The sequence below is a fragment of the Nicotiana tabacum genome, chromosome 5, assembly GCF_000715075.1.
Source record: "Nicotiana tabacum cultivar K326 chromosome 5, ASM71507v2, whole genome shotgun sequence".
NCBI lineage: Eukaryota > Viridiplantae > Streptophyta > Magnoliopsida > Solanales > Solanaceae > Nicotiana > Nicotiana tabacum.
Genome location: NC_134084.1, coordinates 102,357,043 through 102,380,250, shown reverse-complemented (window position 1 = coordinate 102,380,250; position 23,208 = coordinate 102,357,043). Strand labels below are relative to the sequence as shown.

The following is a 23,208-nucleotide window of genomic DNA, read 5'->3' as shown; positions in this document are numbered from 1 at the left end:
CGGTGAGAAGGTGTGAGAGGTTGACATTGGAGGGCCTACAAAGAGGTAGAGGTAAGCCAAAAAAGAGGTGCGGAAGGGTGATTAGGCAAGACATGACGCAGCTTCAACTGACCGAGGACATGTTCCTTGATAGAAAAGTATAGAGGTCGAGAATTAGGGTACTAGAGTAGGTAGTCTAGAGTGTTCATAACAATAGTATTGGCATGCAGTCTCGCTTTCTGTTGGTAGTAGGTTTTTATGACTAACCATTATTTCCTTCATTGTTGATCACCTTACTATCTTGTTGTTTTTATTCTGCTTTTATATGCCTTTTTGGTACTGTCCCTTCTTGTCTATATTTTCATTAATGTGGTGTTTATGTTTTCCTGAGCCGAAAATCTATTGTAAACAACATCTCTATCCTTAAGGGTAAGGTATGCGTACACACTACCCTCCCCAGATCCTACGATGTGGGATAATATCTATCTCTGGGTATGTTGTTGTTGTTAGTATGGGCTCTGGAGTCTGGACCTAAGCCATAGTAAAAGTGAACGGAGGGAGTGCGTCCTAATGAATAATGACACTGGAGTTAGAAAATTTTAAGTTTTGGTGACACATTAGTTCATGAAACATACCAACTACTATTTCAACAGCTAATTGGTGCTATATAGTACTTCATGTCTTTTTGAAATATTATACTACTACTACTTTTTTACTAAAAAACAAACCTTGATAAAGATAATAGCAAAAATCATAAACCATTCGCAGACAGGCTCACCCAGTTCAGATGATTAAACATCACACTCTCTCAAAATGATAATGTTTCAGTTAAGATGTGCCCGCTGCATATAATGATAAATATGTAGTGAGAGTTGATACCCATTATATTATCATCCTATCTGTTGCTGATGCAAAACATTGAAACCATTTCTTCCCAAAAAGATAAAAAGGTGTACAAGGAGACAACATAAAGAGTCCCAACTATTTAAATCTTCTTCAACATGCATGTAAGCTGCCCCCTATCTTCAAATTTACAGCATGAAGCATTCCCGCTATATTCCAACGCCACAATGACAGAATTAACATCTTAGTCATCTCCGATGAAGAGTTGAGAAACAAGGACAAGTGCTAAATAGTAAGATATAAATTTGCATCACATCAAAGGAGCTATATTTCAAGAGAGTAAGATGAACAAGGAATCAGTTGTCCCAAGAATAGCGATTCTGAGTGTACATATACTGAGAAGAACCTTAAAATCCACAAGTTCCAGCACTATCACATGAGGTATAAGCCAAGCCTACATCCTTAATCATCATGTTTTGGAAGTAGAAGCCATATCTACATATCACATAACTTTTTCACTAGCTGTTACACCATCATGTTCAGTAGGCAAAAACCAGACAAGTGCATGGATTTTGTTAGCTGTAAATGGAAAAATGTTTCCAGTTTTAAACGAATAATAAAAAGCATCATGGGAATAAATCGATCAGTCAAAACAAAGCAAAGGAGAGTATCATACTGACTCTAAAATCCAACGAACATATTCCCTCCATTCAGCACAGCAACAATGGGTCTTCAGCTAGCTTCATTCGCCACCTCAGTCAGTCCCTGGGAGCTGTTTCTTTTTGGCATTTGCAGTAACTAGTCATGTGTCTAAAGTACTAGCACTTCAATTAATACATCCAAAGAAAGAGATTTGAAATCAAAGAAGCATATCAAATATATAAAATCAAAGGTGACAAAGATTAGAGTGCATGGGCAAAATATCGTTTAGTTTTCCATGACATATGGAACTTGCTAGCAGCAGCAGCACATTGAAGAATATTAGAATTTGCCGCAAAAATCCACACAAAAATTCAGTTCTTCAGAAAATTTTAGCTAAATTTCAAAAACCTAGAAAAGATAACAAGAGGCAAAATAGAAAAGCACATGTAAATCAGCATAGAATTAGTCCTCAATAGCAAAAAGAACCGTTCATCTGCACTCTACACCAACTTCAGCAGCTCGCCTAGGCTTGTTTTTCCTTCTACTCCCATTTTGTCTAAATCCAACCGACTTTATTAAGTCATTGGAGTTAGTTTTAGTCACAACACCATTTTCCACTTTCACTGGATCTGCTTCCTTGACTTGTGAAGTTCTCTTCCTCTTTTTTCCAATACTCACTGCAGTTTGGTTCTTGACATCTTTATTTAAGACAGAACCTTTGGTATTCTCACCGTCATCTTCATCTTCTTCTAATTTCCCCTCATTTTCTTCTAATTTCCCCTCACCGTCATCCTTTAGTGGTTTCAGTGGTCTTCCCCTTCTCCGCACTGGTATCTTCTCTTCTTCACCACTTCCAATATCGTCACGAACAGATTGCTTCTTTGCCTTTCCTCTTCCTCTGCCCATTGTTCAAAGCTGGAAATTCTGCACCTGAAGACTTCTTCTACAAATCTAAAGCTCAGAGGCCTTAAAATAGCATGTAGCACTCCAAAAAAAAAATCCTATGAAATACACGAAAAGAGCGGATTAGACAGAACCACACAATCTTAAAGGACCAATATATGAGAAGGATTATACTTCAACTCATGAAAACAGTTCTGAGAAAGAGAATCCCACTGGATATCATACATCAATATGAACAGTAAAGAGAAAAACTTTATCTTTGATGAAAGTGTATCCTCAAAACTCCAAATTGAAATCGGAAAAAAAAAAGGCAGCACGATGCACAAAGCATGCTGCATTCACGCAAGTTTCGGGGAAGGGCCGCACCTCCACAGTGTGATGTAAAACTTAAATAACTGAAGTTTTTCCACAAACAAGCAAAACTTAAATAAAGAGAATGATTCAAATGAAACATGAATCCTTCATAAATTATTCAAACACTAGAGCTTAAACAAACTAAATCAAGTGGGGTAAAAAGATTCTTGACCAAATATGCACCCCCCCCCCCCAAGAAAAAACGAACTCAAATATCTAACATTCATTAGGCAATTAAAAAAGAAAAAAACACAACATACCATATCATTAAGAAGCAAATCAAGAACATCAACAACACAAGAGAGAGAAAAAAAACACATGGCAGCTTTACATTAAAACTCAAACTATATCATAAAGATTGAATCTTTAGACTAACCCATAAAGAATCTATCATTAAGCTATTGTTTCTGATGTTTTTGGAATTAAAACAGATTGAAACATACCTAAAGAAGCGGATTTTTCAAGAATCAGCCACTATTTGCATCTTTAACCAAAAACCATTTTTGAAAATCTCATAAAACCAATTAAAAAAACAAAGGAACAACAATATTCAGATGGGTTAATATTGTGAAGTGTTAAAGGTTGAAAAGTGATGGAAGTAGAGAAGCTAAATATTATTTGCCAGTAGAAAAAACTGGTCAGAAAGAAAATATAGAAAAGAACAGATCACAATGAAGAGTTTAATATGCGAATGGAGTTTTGAGGAGATGAATTTATGCCATTAAAGGTTGAGAGCTGTGGGAATAAGCTAAGGCAAAGAGGCAAAGCCAAAGAAGACTACAAATGAAAGAAGTGAAGAGAAGAAAAATGGGACAGTAATAGTAATAGAAATTGTTGAAAAGATAATTTTATTTAGGATTTTTATGCTCAACGTTTAAGGTTTGTGTTTATTATATTTCAGCATACCAAATTATTATTTATATACCATAATTAATTTAGAGGTATAATTAATTGGTAGTTTCTTACTCCTTAATTAAAGGTGTTCATATATCTCACGTTTCTCTCTCCCCTTAATTACTAAGATCTGACCGGCCCGTTTTCCCCCTCTCATTTCTTTTTCTTCTCCGTTTCTATTTCTCGTTTCTTTCTTATTCTACTTTGTTTTGTTTTTTAATCCATTTTTATAAACATAAAAAAAGTATACTAAATAAGTTGTTGGCTAGGTGATGAATCTCATTTTACCTATTAATTCATGTAATGATTGCTAAAATTGTAGTAGCTAAATGAAGCTATTTTGCCAGCATAAGTTGACGCAAGCTGTGTTGATTTGATAGCTGTACATAGCACACTTGTGGGTGATTCTTCAATTACCGGAAAAAATATCGAAGAGTACATGGTCAGCACTACCGTCGCTGCTCCTTTTTACCATCGCTATTGGAGATTTCAGAAGGTGTGTTGCTTGTGGTAGACTTGTAGGTAGTCGTCCGATTGACAGAAAAGTTGCCGGAGTCGGAAAAGTTCAATGTACCAATCCAATAAACGGTGACGATTTTTGTAGATGAAGAGCAAATTTTATTGTCAATATTTTTTTTCACATAAGATTGTAGTTTAATTGTAGTATAAATATAGTAATTTTGTAGAAATTGTAGATAAATTGTTGAAAAATTAGAAAAATTGTAGATAAATTGTAGACTATTTTTTGCAGAAGATTTTGTAGAAGCTTTAGTCGTTTTGGATTTGTAAAAACAGAAAACAATGCATCTATAATCAGAATACAAATAATCTACAATTTATCTACAAGATATCTACAAACTGGATACATTGAATTTTAATATCCCAATTCTCATTTCAATTGTAGCATAATTGACATTTTCGACATAATTGTAGAAGATTTGTAGAAGTTTTAGTCTTCCCAATCTACAATTTATCTACAATTCTACAATTTATCTACAATTTCTGGAAATATGTCTTCTTCTTCTTCTTCGAGTTTCAATCTGAAATTCAGTCAAAACCAAGTCTAATCTTCACCAAAACCCCTCAAAATTGAGATATAAACTCCTAAACATATTCCGAATTATTTACAACAACACCCAATCCAAACAAATAATGATTTTTGAAAACCCAAATTTGAATTCAAAGCTTTCAAGCTTTTTAATGGCTATCAATGGTGGAAAATATATGGAAGAACAGATTTTTTCAACTTTGAGTTGTTGAAACTCGAAAATTTGAATTGTTCGTTCTTTTTTTTTCGAGAATTTGAATTGTAGTTCTGGAGAAAAATACGCAGATGAGAAATCTCCTTTTCCTTTTTAAAAATTAAATTTAATGTAGAATCAATTAACACCAAGATTATCTCCTTAATTTTAGCGCGTTTTTAGGGAATATTCTGCCCTTTTAATGCCTAATAGTCGAATGGTATATAAATTGTAGTTAAAGTATGGACTGGGCGGGTAATTAATAAACTATGCACATTTAGGGTAATAAGGTTTCATATATGGTATAGTTAGGAAAAAATTCCTTTTATTTATCTCAATGGGCAGTTTGGGAAATTAGGAGATAATAGGAAAAAGAAAATAAAATAAATTTCAACCAAGTAAGATTAAATTATTCTTTCTCTTTTATTTTATATAGCACTCTTTATTTTTTGACTTATTTTAAAAAAAAACACCTTTCTACTTTTAAAAAAAAATTAAATTTAAATTTACGCACCATATTTTCATGATAAAAATATCTTGGCATATTTGAGATACAATTTTAAAAAGTCTTTTGTAAATTGTTTCACTGTCAAACACCCTAATATAAAAAGAAACTGAAGGAGTAATAAACTTGATAAGGAAGGGGTGGGGTTGTTGTAATATGTGAATTATTAAGGGGACATCTTCATGAACATCTCATGGGTCGCCTTTACTACGTAAACCAAGTTAATGTTGAGCGAATAATTAGTAGAGTATTTAATAGATGGTAAACATGATTTATTTTTAAAGATGAAACCGTTCATAATTGTTTACCGTGAAAATGGTAATAATAACTAAATTTGATTTTGTGGTTCTAAAAATACGTGATCTATTTTTATGCTAGTTGTTAGACAATGGATATTAAATAAAAGATTAAAGAGCAAGATTATAGCTTAGAGACGATGTGATAATCGAACCGAACGGCTGGAGGTCGGGGCCTCGGGCTACCATATATGAGGCCTCGAGGTCGAGTCTGGAGGCCGGCTTAGGGCAATCGAGGGAGAACTAACAGTTATGAGAGCTAAAATGATAGCTCTTTATGATCAATGATAAGCAATAAATGATGAACAATAAATAGAACACAATGAATATAAGCAATAAATGGAAGTAATTAGATCAAAAAAATATGTTAGAGAGTAGAGAGAATGTTCTTGTGTATTTAATATTGAGTATCAAATCCCTACAAAATGACAAGGATTCCCTTTTTATATGAGAGAGAATCCCAACATAGTACAAATGCATTTATTACAAAGATATGGGGCTGATACAGCCAGTTAATGTCATGATGCGGGGTTTGACTAGTCTGACAGGTTTCGTCAACTCTAGCTACGCGCTTTGGGAACTTCCCACTTTTTTACCATAACCGCCGATCTATACTGCCCCGAGGTTGGGCGTCGATAGCCCCTCGGGGGTGAATCTCGACCATAGCCTCGAGCCTTCGAAAACGTGCCTACGAGGCATCGTAATGACGAAAAATTGGACCCTCCGATTTTACCGTATACATCCCCGCGTTTCTTAGAGTGGAACGACAAAAAATGACTTTGATATCCATCTCTTCGAACTTCCCGCGATGATGTCATACTTATGACGTAAGCCTTTGTGATAACCGTAGCGCCCCGTCGGTTCATCTTTCTAGAATCATTCAATGCACTGCCGATTCTTATTCTTCAAAGCGATAATGTCGCCGCCGGTCCAGCTCTCAAAAACGCATTGATTGCACATACCGATACGTCTTTCAAAGACATTGATGGCGTCGTCGGTTACGCTGTCACCCTTTCAATAAATGGGAGCCACCTGGAACCAATTCTTTATTCAAATGTTCTTCAACAGCCTTTCACCATTTTCTTCTCTTCATCCTCATCCATTGTTATTTCCCATGTTTGAGGCCCGTGGCCTTAAGGTTACATGGCGGCATTATCATCAGTTACGCCATGCCCTTTTTCTAGGGTTTTTCCTTACCGAGCGAGATTGCACTGATTTGTTGTTGTTGTTGTTGACCCGAGGTGATGAGAGAGAAATCTCAAATTATCGTCGCATTAGAGGATATGCGGACTATGAACTTCCACTCATCTCTCCTAACTACCCGGTGCAGCGCCGCACTCATTTTACTTTTCGTGGAGTGAGGTGGTACTATCTGCTAACTGTTGCATCCCGCACCGGTGCAAAGTCTCAAGAAGTGGCTTCACAATAGTAGTGATGGCGAAATCCATACTAGCCAGATTTTTCACCCAGCCACTTCTTTATCCCTCTCCACTCCTTCATCTTTTTCTTCTTCTTCTTTTTCATCCTTTTCTGCATCACTTTCCTTTTCTCCATCTTCTCCCTTGATGATGCTATTTTGGAAGATCGAGACGAGGCCCCCAAGGAGATGGTGCTCGAAGATACTGGCGCCGAGGATGCACCCCCAAGGATAGATTAGACTCTTGGCTTTTATTATATATGTATCTTTTCTTTGCTTCTTTGTTTCTGTGTAAGGATCCATCGTGGGCTTTTGTAATCATATGTAAGGACTCCCCGTTGGCTTTTGTAATCATGGTTTATTAATTCAAGGAGATTTCTTCGATTTTTCTTTGATTTATGTTGAATCCCCTCTTTATTTGTGTTTGTGAATAATCTGAATGCATGACTCTACCGACTGGCGCGAATATTAAGCCCGAGTGTAAGTAATTCTTATGGCTCTTGATTGATTAACATAATTCCCCATAGAACCCTTCGTCGTTCCTTGAACCGAGCCTGGATTGGATTGATAAACTCGGGTCGTCGGGACCCCGACTTCGAGTTGAATGAGAGTAGGGCTTCGAGACTTATCCTTTTAGACACCACGATAGTCCTCGAGGGGGGATTTGCTTGGTTTCCTGAGAATAATGATAGCCTTTAGGCCTTCGAGAGCAGTCCCCGAATGGGGGTTCGCTCAAGCTCGGGTGACCTGGAAACTTGTTTTGAACTCAGTGTAGATAGTCTTCAGGTGTTGCAGATAGATTCCGGATGAGGGCTTACCTGGGTTTAGATAGTACCTAGGTTAAAGTAATCGAGAGGACGGTTTTAACTTGACCCGAGGATTCATGTAGCTCGAGGGCCGGAGGGTCAGATAAATGGCCCGTACTTACAATAGCAGAAATCTTCGAGATGGGGTACCACCTCGAGATCAAGCCCACATGAGTAGGTTTTTAGAGCTTATTTTCTTCTTAACAAAAGACCTTGAGATCGGATACCATCTTGAGGCTTAGGATGATGTCAATGGCTCCTTGGAGCATATCTTCTTGGTGGAGGTCCTCGAGATCGGGTACCATCTCGGGACTTGTAATGATGCCAATGGCTTCTTGGAGACCATATCTTCTTTTTGGAGAAAGTCTTCGAGATCGGGTACCATCTCGAGGCCTGCAATGATATTGATGGCTCCTTAGAGCCTTTCTTCATTTTTGACAAGGGTCCTCGAGATCGGGTACCATCTCGAGGCCTGTAATGATATTGATAGCTCCTTAGAGCCTTTCTTCTTTTTGGAGGAGGCCTTCGAGATCGGGTACCATCTCGAGGATTGGTTGATGCGAGGGTCTCTGACCCCAAAACATTGTATAGCGGCATCAAGTGTATGATATGGTTACAAAATGACTGAGGCGATCCAGCCGACACATCTCCCAAAGCGATAAAAGCTTTAGCCAGTATTTTTAATCAGCCTTTTGAGGCAGGCGGATAGTCGCCGCTTTTTCCATATATATAGGGTTGTCTTCGCCCTTTTGAATATTCCGCTATTATGAGTAGTTATCCTATTTTATAGAGTTCTCCTTTCCTGCGTTAGGTCCTCCATCATTTCAATTTTGATGCCCTTTCTCAAATTCCCAGTCTAATTCTCTAGTTTTACCATAGTCATGGCTGCTACGTCAGAGTCCGCTCGGCAGGGAGAAGGGAGTTCCGCCTCTGGGCATTTTGTTTCGAGGGGGGATCTTCTGTTAGAAAAGACTCCAACGTTTGAGGTCATTGGGAATATGCCTCGAAGTTTATTTCTTTAATAAGAGAGGAGCACCTTGAGTCGGCAAGGAAGGACTGTGGATGGGGAGAAAAGGTAGTATTGCAGGTACCTTCCTCGGAAGAGAGCATCATGGACCATGCTGAGGGGTTTATGAACATGTACACATACCCTTTTATGCTGGACCCCCCTTGATAGGGTTGTGCTTGACTTCTGTCGAAAGTACCCGGTTACCTTGGTGCAGATTCACTCGTCATTTTGGCGAATAGTATTGATGATGAGGTTCTTTGCGGAAGAAGCAGGTCTTGAATTCACTCTTAGTCATCTCATCATGTTGTACCGACTTTTTCACCATCGAGGTCTGCTAACCCTACGATGCCGATCCACCACGTCTTTCATTGTTGGTGATGAAGAAGATAGAGATCGGGGGTGAATGAACCGATTCGTCCGAGTACGGACTGTCGATATTATCCCTGTGGAGTTTCTGCCATTTCCTAAGGAATGGAATTTTACACGTAATTGGTACACTTGTGCCTTTGTAGTTTTTTAATTATGGTGAAGGCGGGCTCCGTAAATGCGCCTTCCTTTCTGCAGCAATTTCATAGATGTCGTGCGAGGTCCCCGACTTGTCGGATTGGGCTCGGAAGTTGGCGAACCACTCGACTTATAATTAGCGTAAGTGACGAGCTTTGTCTAAAGACAGGTGGGAGGAAAAACATCACGGTATGTGCTATGTGATTTGCTCCCCCTCTTTTTCTTGGAAGGGCACTTTTTCTTTCTATGTACTAACTTCGTCATCGTAGGCATTGGGGAATCCTTTAAAGCGAGGTCGTGCCCTCTAGGAGAGGGAGAAAGACCGCCGACTTCAAGACCGAGGGATGAAAATAATAACAATAAGCAAAAAAGGTCTTTGCAGGACGACAGTGATTATAGCAAGACGAGTCCGGCCCGTAGGCTCAGAGAGGGCATGCCAGCAGAACCTGCAACACCTGAGATCTCTAACTTTAGAAAAATGGTCCCTCCTCTGCCGCCATATTCCTTTTCCATCGAAGGTACTTTGAGTAACGAAGGATCTCTGCCGCCGACTTCTTCTCCCATTGAAGGTACTTCGATGGGCGTTTGAAGCTAGGGGCCACATGTGTCGGATAATCGTATACCAACCGGGAGTGGTTCTGTTGGGGTTGATGAATTCGGGCTAGAAAATATGCATTTGACTTTCGAGGGAGCTCAGCGGCTCTACTCCGTGGTGAGTTTTAACTGATCGCACTGGTTTTATAGTTTTTGCAATTTTTGCTCTCTTATCACATTTCTCTTCCACAGGCTTTTAACAAGCTCAAATCTGAGTTGCTTCGCCACGAGGCCAGGCTGCGAAAAGTCATAGATAGGGAGAAATCCCTCAGGCTTTTTTGCGATAAGAGGAAAGATGAGTTGGCATACTTGCGGTATGAGGCGAGTCGCAGTTTGAACTACGAAAGCTACCTCGAGGAGCAGGTAACTTCTGTTTCAAGGTAGTGCGTGTTCCTTCTTCTATATTCCGAGGCTAATATTTTGTTTACTTCAGTTGCAGAAAAAGACAGAAGACTTGGAATGCCTTAGAAACGAAGTTGGTCAAGCCAAGCGCGAGCGTGATGAGCTAAGGTCTCGGGTGGACACCCAGATATCGGCTAAGAAGGATGCTTTGGCCAAGACTTCCGCCCTCGAAGTGCAACATTGCAACGCTCACGAGAACAGCTTGGTCCGAACTGACATGATTCCAAGACTCGAGTCTGAGCTCCTGAAGATGAAGGCCAAAGTTATGGATGCCCGGTCTAAAGCCGAAATAATCCGAGCTAAGGCCGATAAGAAGGTGGTTGCCCATTTGAAGGAGGCTGTCGATGCTCATGCTGAGCTAAGGGGGGCTCTCGACCAAGGGAGTAGGAATAAAGAGTACCCGAGGTGCAAATCTTGGAGGGAAACCCTCGAGGAAATTCATGCCAGGGGCTTCGATCTCTCGGAAGAGATAAAGCAAGCAAAGGTGAAAGAATATGATGTTAAGTTCCTTCTGTCTGATGCCTAATATGGCGAGGAAGGAGTTGACGGTCCATAGTCCCCGAGGGAGACGTAGATTAGATTAGGCCTTTCTTTTCTTGTTTTGCGTAGAGTGCTTTCAAAGAACTTTGTAAATAAAGCTTGTATTCCCTCACATATATGTATAAAGGAAACCTCGCGGTTTTATTTTTCATACATTTCCCTTTGCCTTGATTTTAGCCAGATGAACTGGTCTTCGAGTTAAAAGGAATCCTCAAATTCATGGTATGGCCTTGGGGCTTATTGGGCTGGTTCGTAGGCTCTTACGCGCTTGGTCGGTACGATCTTTTATTGTGAGCCAGCGTTTGAGCTCTTATGCTGTTGCTCTTAGGCATATTTAGCTAACTGTTTTGGATTCAATCTCCGAATCGAGTTTCAACTCGAGCTCATTCGACCGTCAAGTTTTTGAATTTAAAGTTGGCCCTTAGGCTCTTACGCGTTGTGTCGGTACGACCTCTTGTATAGGCTGGCGACAGTGGCTCTTATGCATTGGGTCGGTACGACCTCTTATATGGGCTGGCGACAGTGGCTCTTACGCGTTGGGTCGATATGACCGCTTATATAGGCTTTATTTTTCCCTCGTTAAGGCATTTTGAAATTGTGTTTGCCTCGCTCTTCGACGGTTTTCTAGTAACCTCGATTGTGAGTCGTTATATGGCGATGATCGAGCAACTCGGGAGGTTTGGCTCAGTGGCTGAGTATCTCAAAGCCTATAGTTTGGAGCTGACATAGTCGAAGCTATTTTACATATGTCAAGGGTAGCAGGTTTAATCGGTTCTTTTCAAAGTGTATTCGAAGTAATTGAAGGCCTGTGATTTTATAGCGACGGATAGGCGTCCCCGAGTCGCGTTAGTTTGGCTAGTACAGCTTTATTGAGGGCTTACGAGTTTGAAGCTCCGACCCGGGGGTCGCATTGTTTTGAGTTGTTGACACCAGTCCCCGAGTGTTCGGGACATTTTTGACAAAGGAACCATTTTTTGCAAAAATACCGAGCTTCTTTGAAACACGAAATGTTTTGGAAAGTATTCTTTGATTACTTGGTACAAGTATACATGTTTTTGTTGCTAAGGGCTCGGTTATTCTATATGGACACGGTTCGTTCGACCGTTTGGCCCGGTACATTATTTTCCTATCGAGACTATATTTAGCGCATCTTGGCTTCATCGAGTAGGTGACCTTCCGGGGGGATGCCCCTCAGTATTCAAGGTTGATTGTAAAAGAAGCCTTGAATACTTGTTGATTCTTCCTTAGGTAGCATATAGATGTTTCCTCATTAAAAACCTTGCCGGTAAAACCCTTCTTGGGACAAAAACCTGGTCGAAGGAAAAGAGTGCAACGCATGCTTTCGGAATCTAAGGCCTTCGAGTTGGAAAGCGCTTTGGCCATTTCGATCGGATATCTACATTCACATTAGTATAAAATGTAACTGAAAAGGGATATGGCCATACCTTAGTGCTGACGGCGCTTCGGATCTCGATGTGATTCAATCGTTTGTTATGGTATGGTCCTTCATTTTGTTTAGTCGGGCGTCGCCGAGAATGTAGCCTGTTATCGCTATTTTACTGTTTGCTTACCCTTTGGCTCCTTCGAAAGTGGAGGTACTGGTGTCGGCATCACATCGTACACCGCAAACATTTCTCTTGCCGAATGTTGTTCCCTGTAGACGTTTTTTATCCAATCCTTTGTTGGGAATTTCATCATTTGATGGAGGATGGATGGTACTGCTCTCATGCAGTGTATCTATGGCCTTCCGAACAAGGGGTTGTATCTCATGTCTCCTTCGATGACATGGAATTTGGCATTTTGGGTTGTGCCGGCCACGTTGACTGGGAGGGTGATTTCCCCTTTCATTATTTTGCTCGCCATGTTGAATCCATTGAGGACTCGAAAGGTGGGCACGATTTGGTCAAGCAGTCCAAACTACTCTACCGCCCTCAACCTGAAAATGTGGGTCGAGCTACCTGGATCCACAAGTACACGTTTAATTTGAAATGTATTTACAAGAAAAGAGATTACCAGTCCGTCGTTGTAAGGCTAAGACAAGGTCTCGATGTCCTCATCACTGAATGTGAGAGCATCTTTGGGTATGTAACCCCGAGTTCGCTTTTCTCTAGTGATGGATATTTTTGTTCTTCTGATCATGGGTTCATGTAGGGCATCGATGCCTCCCAAGATCATGTGGATAACATGTTGTGGCTCATTTGTTTCATTCTTCTTGTTCGCCTCTCTTTTTATCGGAACTGATTTTTGGCCGGGTTGTTGAGGAATTCTCGGAGGTGACCTTTGCTGAGTAGTCAGGCTACTTCTCCCAGAGCTGGTGGCAATCCTTGGTCCTGTGGCCATACGTGTTGTGAAATTCACACACTAAGTTATGATTTCTTTGCGAAGGATCTAATTGTACAGGCCTAGGCCACCTGGTGTCTCTGATTTTTCTGATGGAGAATACGATGTCTGAAACATCGACATTGAAGTTGTATTCCGACAAGCGAGGTGCCTCTGTTAGCCCTGTGTGCCCACCGAATCCAGCTCTGCTGACAAGTCCCCATGGATTCTAGCCTTGATCCATTCTTCGATCATTGCAGGGAATGTTGCGCCTCGGGGTGTTTCTTCTATCTTTAGGGTATGGTTGATATCTCTTTTTATTCGGCTTCGACTCCTTCGCCGGGAGACTTAGGATATACTGAGCCCGAGGGGGCTCCTAGCTGGTCGTCTTCGACCTGATCTTTGATTGGTATCAGTTGTGGACGTCCGACCAAGTCACGGCGGGGTATTCAGCCAAATTCTATTTCAGCCGTTTCGAAGCCACCGAGCTTCATTCATTCAAACCTTGAGTGAAGGCCTATACTGCCTAGTCGTCAGAGACTGTGGTAGTTCCATTCGTTCCATTTGAAAGCGAGACACGAACTTTCACAACATCTCGTTCTCTCTTTGCTTGATTTTGAAGACGTCAGATTTTTTTATAACTACTTTGATGGCACCAGCATGAGCCCTTATGAAAGAATCTGCCAGCATGGCAAATGAATCTATCGAGTTTGGGGCCAGGTTGTGATACCACATCATTGCCCCTTTTGAAAGCATTTCTCCGAATTTCTTCAGTAGGACGGATTCGATCTCGTCGTCCTTTAGGTCATTGCCCTTCACTGCACAAGTGTAAGCAGTGACGTGTTCGTTGGGGTCCGAGGTTCCATTGTACTTTGGAAGGTCTGGCATCCTAAACTTCTTTGGAATGGGTTTTGGAGCCGCTTCCTGCAGGAACGACTTCTGTACGAACTTCTTTAAATCCACACCCTTCAAGATCGCGGGTGTGCTCGAAATTTGATCGACCCTGGAATTGTAGGTATCTACCTTCTTGTCGTTGGCTTCTATCTTCTTCTCACCCGACTCGATCCTCTTTGTGAGGTCCTCGAGCATCTTTACGATGGCAGGGTCGTCTGCCGACCCGTTGTTGCTTGATCTCTCTGGTACCTTCTCTGCTGGGGGAGTCGTCCCTGATGCTACCGTGCTTGGAGTTTTCTGGTGACTTTGTAGCTGAGCAATTGCCAGCTGCTGTGCCTGTAACATTTCAAAAATAACGTGAAGGCTAACCTCCCGTTCTTCCCTAGTTGGGGTTTTCTGAGCTTCTTATTGGTCTCCTTGGTGCATGCTCCTATTAGTGCGAGAGCTTACATCGACGTGCTAGGCATCGCGTGAGACCGCATCCGCAGGAATCGGCTCTGGCGCGCCTTCAGGGTTTAGTAGTGGTGTGCCAATACCTGAAACGACTACACCATTCTCTCCGTGGTTCTCAAGACCGTTGTTTTCACATCCATTTACTGAGTTAGACATTTTGACCAAAAATCGAAGATCTTGGACAAGAAAAAGTGTGAAAAATAACTTGCGTTATGTAGTAAAACCAGCAAGAAAATAATCACTATTATTTTTAGCCCCACAGTGGGCACCAAACTGTTTATCGTGAAAATGGTAATAACAATTAAATTTGATTTTGTGGTTCTAAAAATACTTGATCTATTTTTATGCTAGTTGTTAGACAATGGATGCTAAGTAAAATATTAAAGAGCAAGATTATAGCTTAGAGACGATGTGATAATCGAACCGAACGGCTGGAGTCGGGGCCTCGGGCTACCGTATATGAGGCTTCGAGATCGAGTATGGAGGTCGGCTTAGGGCAATCGAGGGAGGACTAACAGTTATGAGAGCTAAAATGATGTCTCTTTATGATCAATGATAAGCAATAAATGATGAATAAATAGAACACAATGAATATAAGCAATAAATGAAAGTAATGATATCAAGAAAATATGTTAGAGAGTAGAGAGAATGTTCATGTGTATTTAATATTGAGTATCAGATCCCCACAAAATGACAAGGATTCCCTTTTTATAAGATAGGGAATCTCAACATAGTACAAAGACATTTATTACAAAGATATGAGGCTGGTACAACTAATTAATGCCATGATGCGGGTTTAGACTAGCCTGACAGGCTTCGTCAACTCTAGCTACACGCCCTAGGAACTTCCCACTTTTTCACCATAACCGCGGATCTATACTGCCCCGAGGTTGGGCGTCGATAGCCCCTCGGGAGTGAATCTCGACCATAGCCTCGAGCCTTTGAAAACGTGCCTATGAGGCATCGTAATGACAGAAAATTGGACCCTCCGATTTTACCGTATACAATAATATATGAGAGCACAAAACATAAGCAAAAAATTAGAACTTGATTTTGTTTAGTATAAACACAAAAACGTTTCGAGATTTAGAGGAGTTCAATAGTAAGAAAAAATATTTTATTTGTTTAGCGTTATGTTTGACTAAATGAGATAGAGTCAGACCTTTCTATAATAGTATTCTTATATAAAAATATTTCACTATAAATCCGAGCTTTGCCAGAATCAATTTTTATGTTATGTTATAATATATATTCTCTATAACAGCATTTCGCTATAATATCCATATAGAAAGGTTTGACTATAGATAAAACTCACATACTGAAGTGTCTCTAAAATTAATAATCATTTGACTTCTAATGTTATCATATTACTTTCTATCTTGATTTATATTTATATCATGATTTTATTATTTGATAAGAAAGGCAGATATTGACTCTTTGAATACTATATCAATGTAATTGGTTTCAAGTATTACCTGATGTGGAAGGGGAATTATTATTCCGTAATTTCGCAGTCTCTTTTTTAGAAATTGTTGTTGTTATATTTTAGTAGCCAGCAGTAAAATATTTCTAAGGAATATAAATCGGAGGGTAGTTTCGTCTTTAGAGGAGCTAGTTGTAACGATTTGTATGAAGAATTTATAAATATGATTAGCAATAAATATTCTACACGTATTATAATTCGGAAACCCCCACATTGGTATGTACTAGGAACCAGTGGCGGCTCAATCTAATATGTGGCCTAGAGTCTCGTGCTGATAACGTGTTATAAAATAATAAAAGAAGAATAAGAGTATTGCAGAGAAAAGTAGGGAGAGGGAATTCTTATTGATTTTTGGGATGATTTACAATGGAATAGAACCCTCTATTTATAGGGAGATGGTAACTTAGCCACCAAGTAATAAACCCTAGAATCTCTCTAGAATATAGACATTCACCTTAAATAGAATTCTATTTATAACACTCTCCCTTGAATGTCTATTCAACAGATAATGTGCCTCGTTAAAACCTTAACTAAATAAAACCCAATGGGAAAAAATTATAGAAAAGGAAAAAGAGTACACATATCTAACAATACGCTTTTTGGTTGCCTCGTTAAAAACCTTGCAAGGAAAACTCAGTGGGACAAAACCTTGTAATGGAAAAAGAGTGCAACGCGTATTAACTCCCCTGATGAGAGCATCAATTAACATCATTGAGCCTTCGCATTCCAATCTTGTGCACTAGCTTCTTGAAGGTTGACATCGGCAGAGTTTTGGTAAATAAATCAGCCATATTAACTCTAATGAATATATTGCACCTTGAAAATCCTCGCTATCACATTATCATGCTTATAGTTATAGCAAGATACAAATGTGCATAAATTGCACTGAGAAAGTGGTACTTAATGATCAAGAATTATATATGCTTTAAGCAACTTAAATCCTTCATGGATTGTCATATAAGCCATCTAAATAGACTTTAGATGTATATCAAATTTTCATGTCATACTAGACATATAAGATATCGAAAACTGATTGCACATACCATTGACTTTATACTTTCAAGTATTTGAACAACATAGACAAAATTATATGTCTTTTATATGAAACCAATTCTATTTGAATTGTGTCTCTTCCATTTGGCCAATATTTTTGTGTCTATATTCGATAGACGTAGGATCCTCATCTATACTTAGCGCTATGATAGATGTCGTCGACAAACATTTTATATCGGTTCCAATATTTTTTCATAAAGACATAACATAGATATCTCTTCATTCATATATTCAGGTACCTGAATCTCTCATAAGATTTTATGAAGTGTTATGTGATATTAGGCTAGATATATGTCATTTGACAATGGTTTTTGCCCCAACTTGATTATGTTTCAATGCTCTAATATAATTAAATGATGAAAAATGAGCTCTAAATTGTGTTGCAGGAATGAAGAGCTTGTATGAGGCCTTAAAGCTGTGATTGGAGCTACATTGAAGCAAGAAAGACCCCTAGGAGCTGAATGAGCGAGAGGACGAGAATAAAAGAACCAAAAAAATGAGACCTGGACTAGCGCGCCCAGTAGCGCGCCCACATGTGCGATCGCGCTAGTCCAGATTCCGGAACAGAATCGTCAGGGGTAATTTTTGAAGCCTGGGGGGCAAATTCACTTAACATATAGAAGGTCAAGCTCGCCCAAAAATAGAGGGGTGCATCTTTTATTAGCTAAGAACAAGAATAGGAAAGGCAATGAGCTAAGAGAAGTTTTCTACATCAAGTTCTTCTCCTCTTCCTTTTGTTTTTATGATTTGTAATGAACTTATTTATTATGATGTTTATCATTGTTATGAGTAGCTAACGCTTTTAATCTAAGGTTTTGGTTGAACCCGTTGTGGATGAACTTATTGTGATATTAATATAGTTTTGAGTTAGTTGTTAATCTCTATTTGTTCAACTATGTTTTGATATTTGGTTAGTTGAAAGGATCCTCAATTAGCCATGCCTATTTATTATGTATCTACTTGAGAAAGAGTGCATATTTAGGTAATTGTTTGAACAACATCACTCCCGGAGTATAGGCGAAGTCATAACCGAGGGTTTAGAGGTTGGAGTAGAGATAACGATACCTCGGGTGCAATCTAAGTGAATTGTAATGCGAATCTAGCTAGCGTAGCTTGAGAGAGTGCGTCTAGTAAATTATCATAACAACTTGAGAGAGAGTTATGATAGTTGGAGATTTCATGATTGATAGAGATAACTAATTCATAGCTATAAGAAATATACGACTAAGGAAATCTACAACGGGGGAAGCCATTACCTTAGGCCTTTATTCCAATTGTCTATATTTGCGTATTAATTAACATTTGTTTTATTGATTCGAATAGTTGTCGTAGTAATTATAACACCACTTGTATTCACAAAGTTTGAGGAGGTTGACTAATAAGAATTTAGTACTTCAAAGACTTCTCTTGATACGTTAATTCACTGTGGGATTTGACTCGGGGCATAATACCCCGGATTATATTTGCAACGCCCGCGTAGTCTTTTAATAGGATTAGTTGAGCGTGATCAAATTTTGACACCATTGCCGGGGAGTTAACGATATTATCAATTGTTATTGAAAGAAGTACCAAAAAAAAATTCTTAGTGTAGTTAGTTTTCTCTACACCCAATTTTTACATTGAAATTTTTAACGTTTGTTGACTTGGTTGCACAGGTACATGCCTAGAATCTCATCGAGAACTGGTGAAGTATTTGAAGCATTTTCAAATCCTAAGAAAGTTTTCAAGGCCTTGAACCAGGCCAACCAGAGAAACAGACAACAACAAACAACTGATCCAATCGAAACAGCAATGGGAGATCACGGAGAACACCCAGCTATACCAATAGAACCAATGGCACCTCTTGTGCCCGAGGTGGTTCTCTATGATTGGGCACAACCCACAACTGAAAATTTGGCCAGCTCAATTTTAGTCCCGCAGATACAAGCTGAATCATTCCAAATCACGAATAACATGTTGCATTTGTTGCAAAACAAGGGGCTATTTTCGGGGTCACAAGTCGAAGATCCTCAACAACACTTGAAAAATTTTCTGTCAATCTGAGACCCAAAGACAACCCAATGTAACTCCAGAAGCAATCAAGTTGCTATTGTTCCCAATTTCAGTGACCGGAGCTGCCCAGACCTAGTTAAACTCACTCCCCATAAATTCCATAACTACTTGGGAGGAGTTAGTCAGGCAATTCGTGAACAAGTTCCACCCCCTAACAAAACCGCGCAACAGATTGATGACATTTTGAGTTTTAAACAGAGGCCAATGGAAATATTGCATGAAATATGGGAGCGTTTTAAAGGGATGCTGGTCATATATCGGCACCATGGCATTCCAGATTTGATGTTGGGACAGCGGTTCTACAAAGGATTGTCAGACAGCGTGAAAAACATTGTTGATGCTTCAGCGGGTGGAGCATTCTTGAGTAAAACATGGAGAGAAAGTCAAGGTCTGCTTGACAAGATGGCACAGAATTCAGGATAGATAACCAGAAATGCACCTATCACTCCAGTGGTGCACTCAGTGCCTTTAGATCCATCCAATTCAATAGCTGAAAATATGGCCACTTTATTGACACAAATGAGCATACTCACAAAAAGGGTGGAAGAGTCAGGGCAAAAACAACAGGTACATATTGTAGATACTACTAATGGGGGCTTGTGCACATCTTGCATTAGTCATCCAATTGGTAATCAGTGGCCTACAGGACAATCATCAGCACTACCCTGAAGATATGAACTATGTGTCTAATTATGGAGGCTAGAGACAGGGTGGTCAGAATTGGAGTCAGCAAAATCAGCAATACAGGCCAGCCCAATCACAGTTCAACAGTGGAAACATGGGAGGCATGAGACCCCCCAACAATATAGCACCTTACCCAAGGCCACAGAGATACAGTAATCAGAATCAAAAGCAGGGGTATCACCCTTCTCAGCAGCAGTACAGTGGAAGGCAGGAAGATGGGTTTGCTAGACTTGGAGCAATGATGGAATAGGTCATTGGGTCTAATGCAAAGATTAGTGAGAGAGTAGATGCACATGACTCGGCGATCAAGAATATTGAAATGCAAATGGGCCAAATTTCGATGTCTCTAAACAATCGCCCTCATGGAACACTACCCGCAGATACCCAGGTAAATCCAAAAGATCAAGTCCCGAAGCAGTTGATGGCGGTGAGCTTACGTAATGGCAGAGATTTGGATGTAGAGCAAGAAAGGGATCGAGAAGCCAGCGAAGCTGAGACACTTATATTAGTGCCCATAGAGTTGGATGAATCAACGAAACTAACAGAAGTGACAGTCCAGCCTGCCCAGGAAGAAGGTAGCATTCAAATTGAGACCGAGAAAGAAGCTGAAATAGTACAGAGTGGTTGATGTAGCGGCTGATAAAGATCGATCCCAAATGATTGGAAAGAAGAGACCTCCTGCACCCTTCCCTTAGAGGCTAGCTAAGTACCAAAAAGAGGAGCAATACAAGAAGTTCTTGGAAATGCTAAAACAAATCCAGGTAAACATTCCCTTAATTGATGCTTTGAAAGAGATGCCTGGGTATGCAAAAATGATGAAGGACTTAATGTCCCGAAAATTTGATTTCCAAGACTTAGCCACAGTTACTCTCACCCAGACCTGTAGTGTAGTGGTGACTAGACCAATTGCAGAAAAGCTATCTGACCCAGGGAGCTTTACAATCCCATGCACTATTGGCGATTTTGCCTTTACTAAAGCACTGTGTGATCTAGGGGCTAGCATTAATCTTATGCCCCTAGCAATTTATAAAAGGCTGGGTATTGGAAGAGCTAGACCCACCTCTATGTTGTTGTAGCTGGCTGACAGGACAGTAAAGCGACCATCTGGTATTCTGGATGATGTGTTGATTCAGGTAAGGAAATTTGTGTTCCCTACAGATTTTGTAATCTTAGACTGTAAAGTAGATGAAGAGATTCCCATAATTTTGGGAAGACCATTACTGGCAGCGGGGAGAGCTTTAATCGATTGTGAAACTGGGGAGTTAAAGATGAGGTTGAACGATGAAGAAATAACATTCAACGTGCATAAATCTATGAGGCGACCAAGTGAATTTGCCAATTGCTCTTTTATAGATGTCGTGGAGGTAATTGTAGAGACCGATGATGAACTGCTGACTATTGAAGACCCCCTTGCTACGTGTCTAATGAACTTTGATGAGGTAAACGAAGAAGAACTGGTTAGATTGGTAATGTCATTAGAAGGTAGAGGGTTCTGGGATAGAACACTTGAATTTGAGCCCTTGCACTTGGAGAATAGAGAAGCTCCTCCAGCCAAGCCATCAATCGAAGAACCACCAAAGTTGGAGTTAAATCCATTGCCAGCCCATCTCAGGTATGAGTTTCTTGGACCTAACTCCACATTACCTGTTATTATTTCATCTAGTTTGCTAGATGTGCAGACTCAACAACTCTTGCAGGTACTTAAGGAGTGCAAGACTGCTATTGGGTGGACCATGGCAGACATAAAGGGAATCAGCCCCACATACTGTATGCATAAAATTCTGCTGGAAGAAGGACACAAACCTTCCAGAGAATACCAAAAAAGGTTGAACCTAATATGAAGGAAGTAGTGAAGAAAGAGGTGATCAAGTGGTTAGATGCGAGAATCATTTTCCCAATTTCTGACAGTAGCTGGGTTAGCCCAGTTCAATGTGTACCAAAAAAAGGTGGCATCATGGTAGTTAAGAATGATAACAACGAATTGATTCCTACAAGAACCGTCACAGGATGGAGAATTTGTATGGATTATAGGAAGCTGAACTTGGCTACCCGGAAAGACCACTTCCCACTTCCTTTCATTGATCAGATGTTGGATAGATTGGCAGGAAGGTCACACTTCTGTTTTCTCGACGGAGACTCGGGGTACAACCAGATTTCTATTGCCCCAGAGGATAGGGAAAAGACTTCATTCACTTGCCCTTACGGAGTGTTTGCCTTCAGATACCATTTGGCCTTTGTAACACACCTGCAACATTCCAACGGTGCATGATTGCCATTTTTACAGACATGGTGGAGGACATTATAGAGGTCTTCATGGACGATTTCTCAGTGGTGGGAAATTTGTTTGATGATTGCCTAGCAAATTTAACTCGTGTTCTAAAAAGGTGCATCGAGACGAATCTAGTGCTAAATTGGGAGAAGTGACATTTTATGGTACAAGAAGGAATTGTCTTGGGGCACTTAGTGTCGAGTAAAGGAATTGAGGTGGACAGAGCCAAAGTCGACGTAATAGAAAAACTTCCACCTCCAACATCAGTCAAGGCTATTCGTAGCTTCCTGGGACACGCCGTCTTCTACCGGCGATTCATCAAGGATTTTTCCAAGATCGCAAATCCCCTCTGTAAGTTGCTCGAAAAAGATAACCCATTTGTTTTTTGATGATTTCAGGGTAGCTTTTGAGGAACTGAAGAAGCGGCTAGTCACATCACCAATTGTAGTTGCTCCCGACTGGGAGCAACCATTTGAACTCATGTGTGATGCTAGTGACTACGCTGTGGGAGCCGTGTTGGGACAGCGCAAGGATAAGGTAATGCACCCTATTTACTACACAAGTAGGACATTGAGTGGTGCTCAGCTGAATTACACGGTAACTGAAAAAGAAATGTTGGCTATTGTGTTCTCCTTTGATAAGTTCAGGTCTTACTTGATCGGGTCGAAGGTGATAGTGTACACAGATCACGCAGCCATTAGGTATTTGGTTGATAAAAAAGAGTCTAAGACGTGCCTAATTTGTTGGGTGCTACTTTTGCAAGAGTTTGACTTGGAGATTCGTGACCGTAAGGGAACGGGGAACCAAGTCGCTGATCATTTTTCGCGCCTTGAAGGTGCTAAAAATGCAATTGAGTCTGAGGATATTCTGGAAACTTTTCCAGACGAGCAGCTGCTAGCCACAAGTTTGGAAGATGTGCCATGGTATGTTGATATTGCAAACTATTTGGCCTGCGGCATTGAACCATATGAACTCTCCTATGTTCAAAAGAAACGATTTTATTGTGACTGCCGAAACTATTACTGGGATGAACCGCATGTGTTTAAAATTTGCATTGATAACATGATCCGGA

At 40.2% G+C, this 23,208-nt stretch overlaps 1 protein-coding gene across 1 annotated transcript; it reads right to left on the bottom strand.

Moving 5' to 3' along the window:
• Positions 1 to 1,748: 1,748 nt before the first annotated feature.
• On the bottom strand, positions 1,749 to 3,549 carry LOC107783451 (uncharacterized). The gene is made up of 2 exons (XM_016604420.2): positions 3,165 to 3,549; positions 1,749 to 2,465 (listed from the first exon to the last, which is right to left on the bottom strand). The coding sequence occupies exon 2, from the start codon at positions 2,368 to 2,370 to the stop codon at positions 1,954 to 1,956; it is 417 nt and encodes a 138-aa protein (XP_016459906.1). The 5' UTR covers positions 2,371 to 2,465; positions 3,165 to 3,549; the 3' UTR covers positions 1,749 to 1,953.
• Between the last annotated feature and the right edge of the window lie 19,659 nt (positions 3,550 to 23,208).

What these genes read in the sequence shown, in the direction of transcription:
- LOC107783451 (XM_016604420.2), bottom strand. Translation starts at nt 2,370, where the DNA reads ATGGGCAGAGGAAGAGGAAAGGCAAAGAAGCAATCTGTTCGTGACGAT.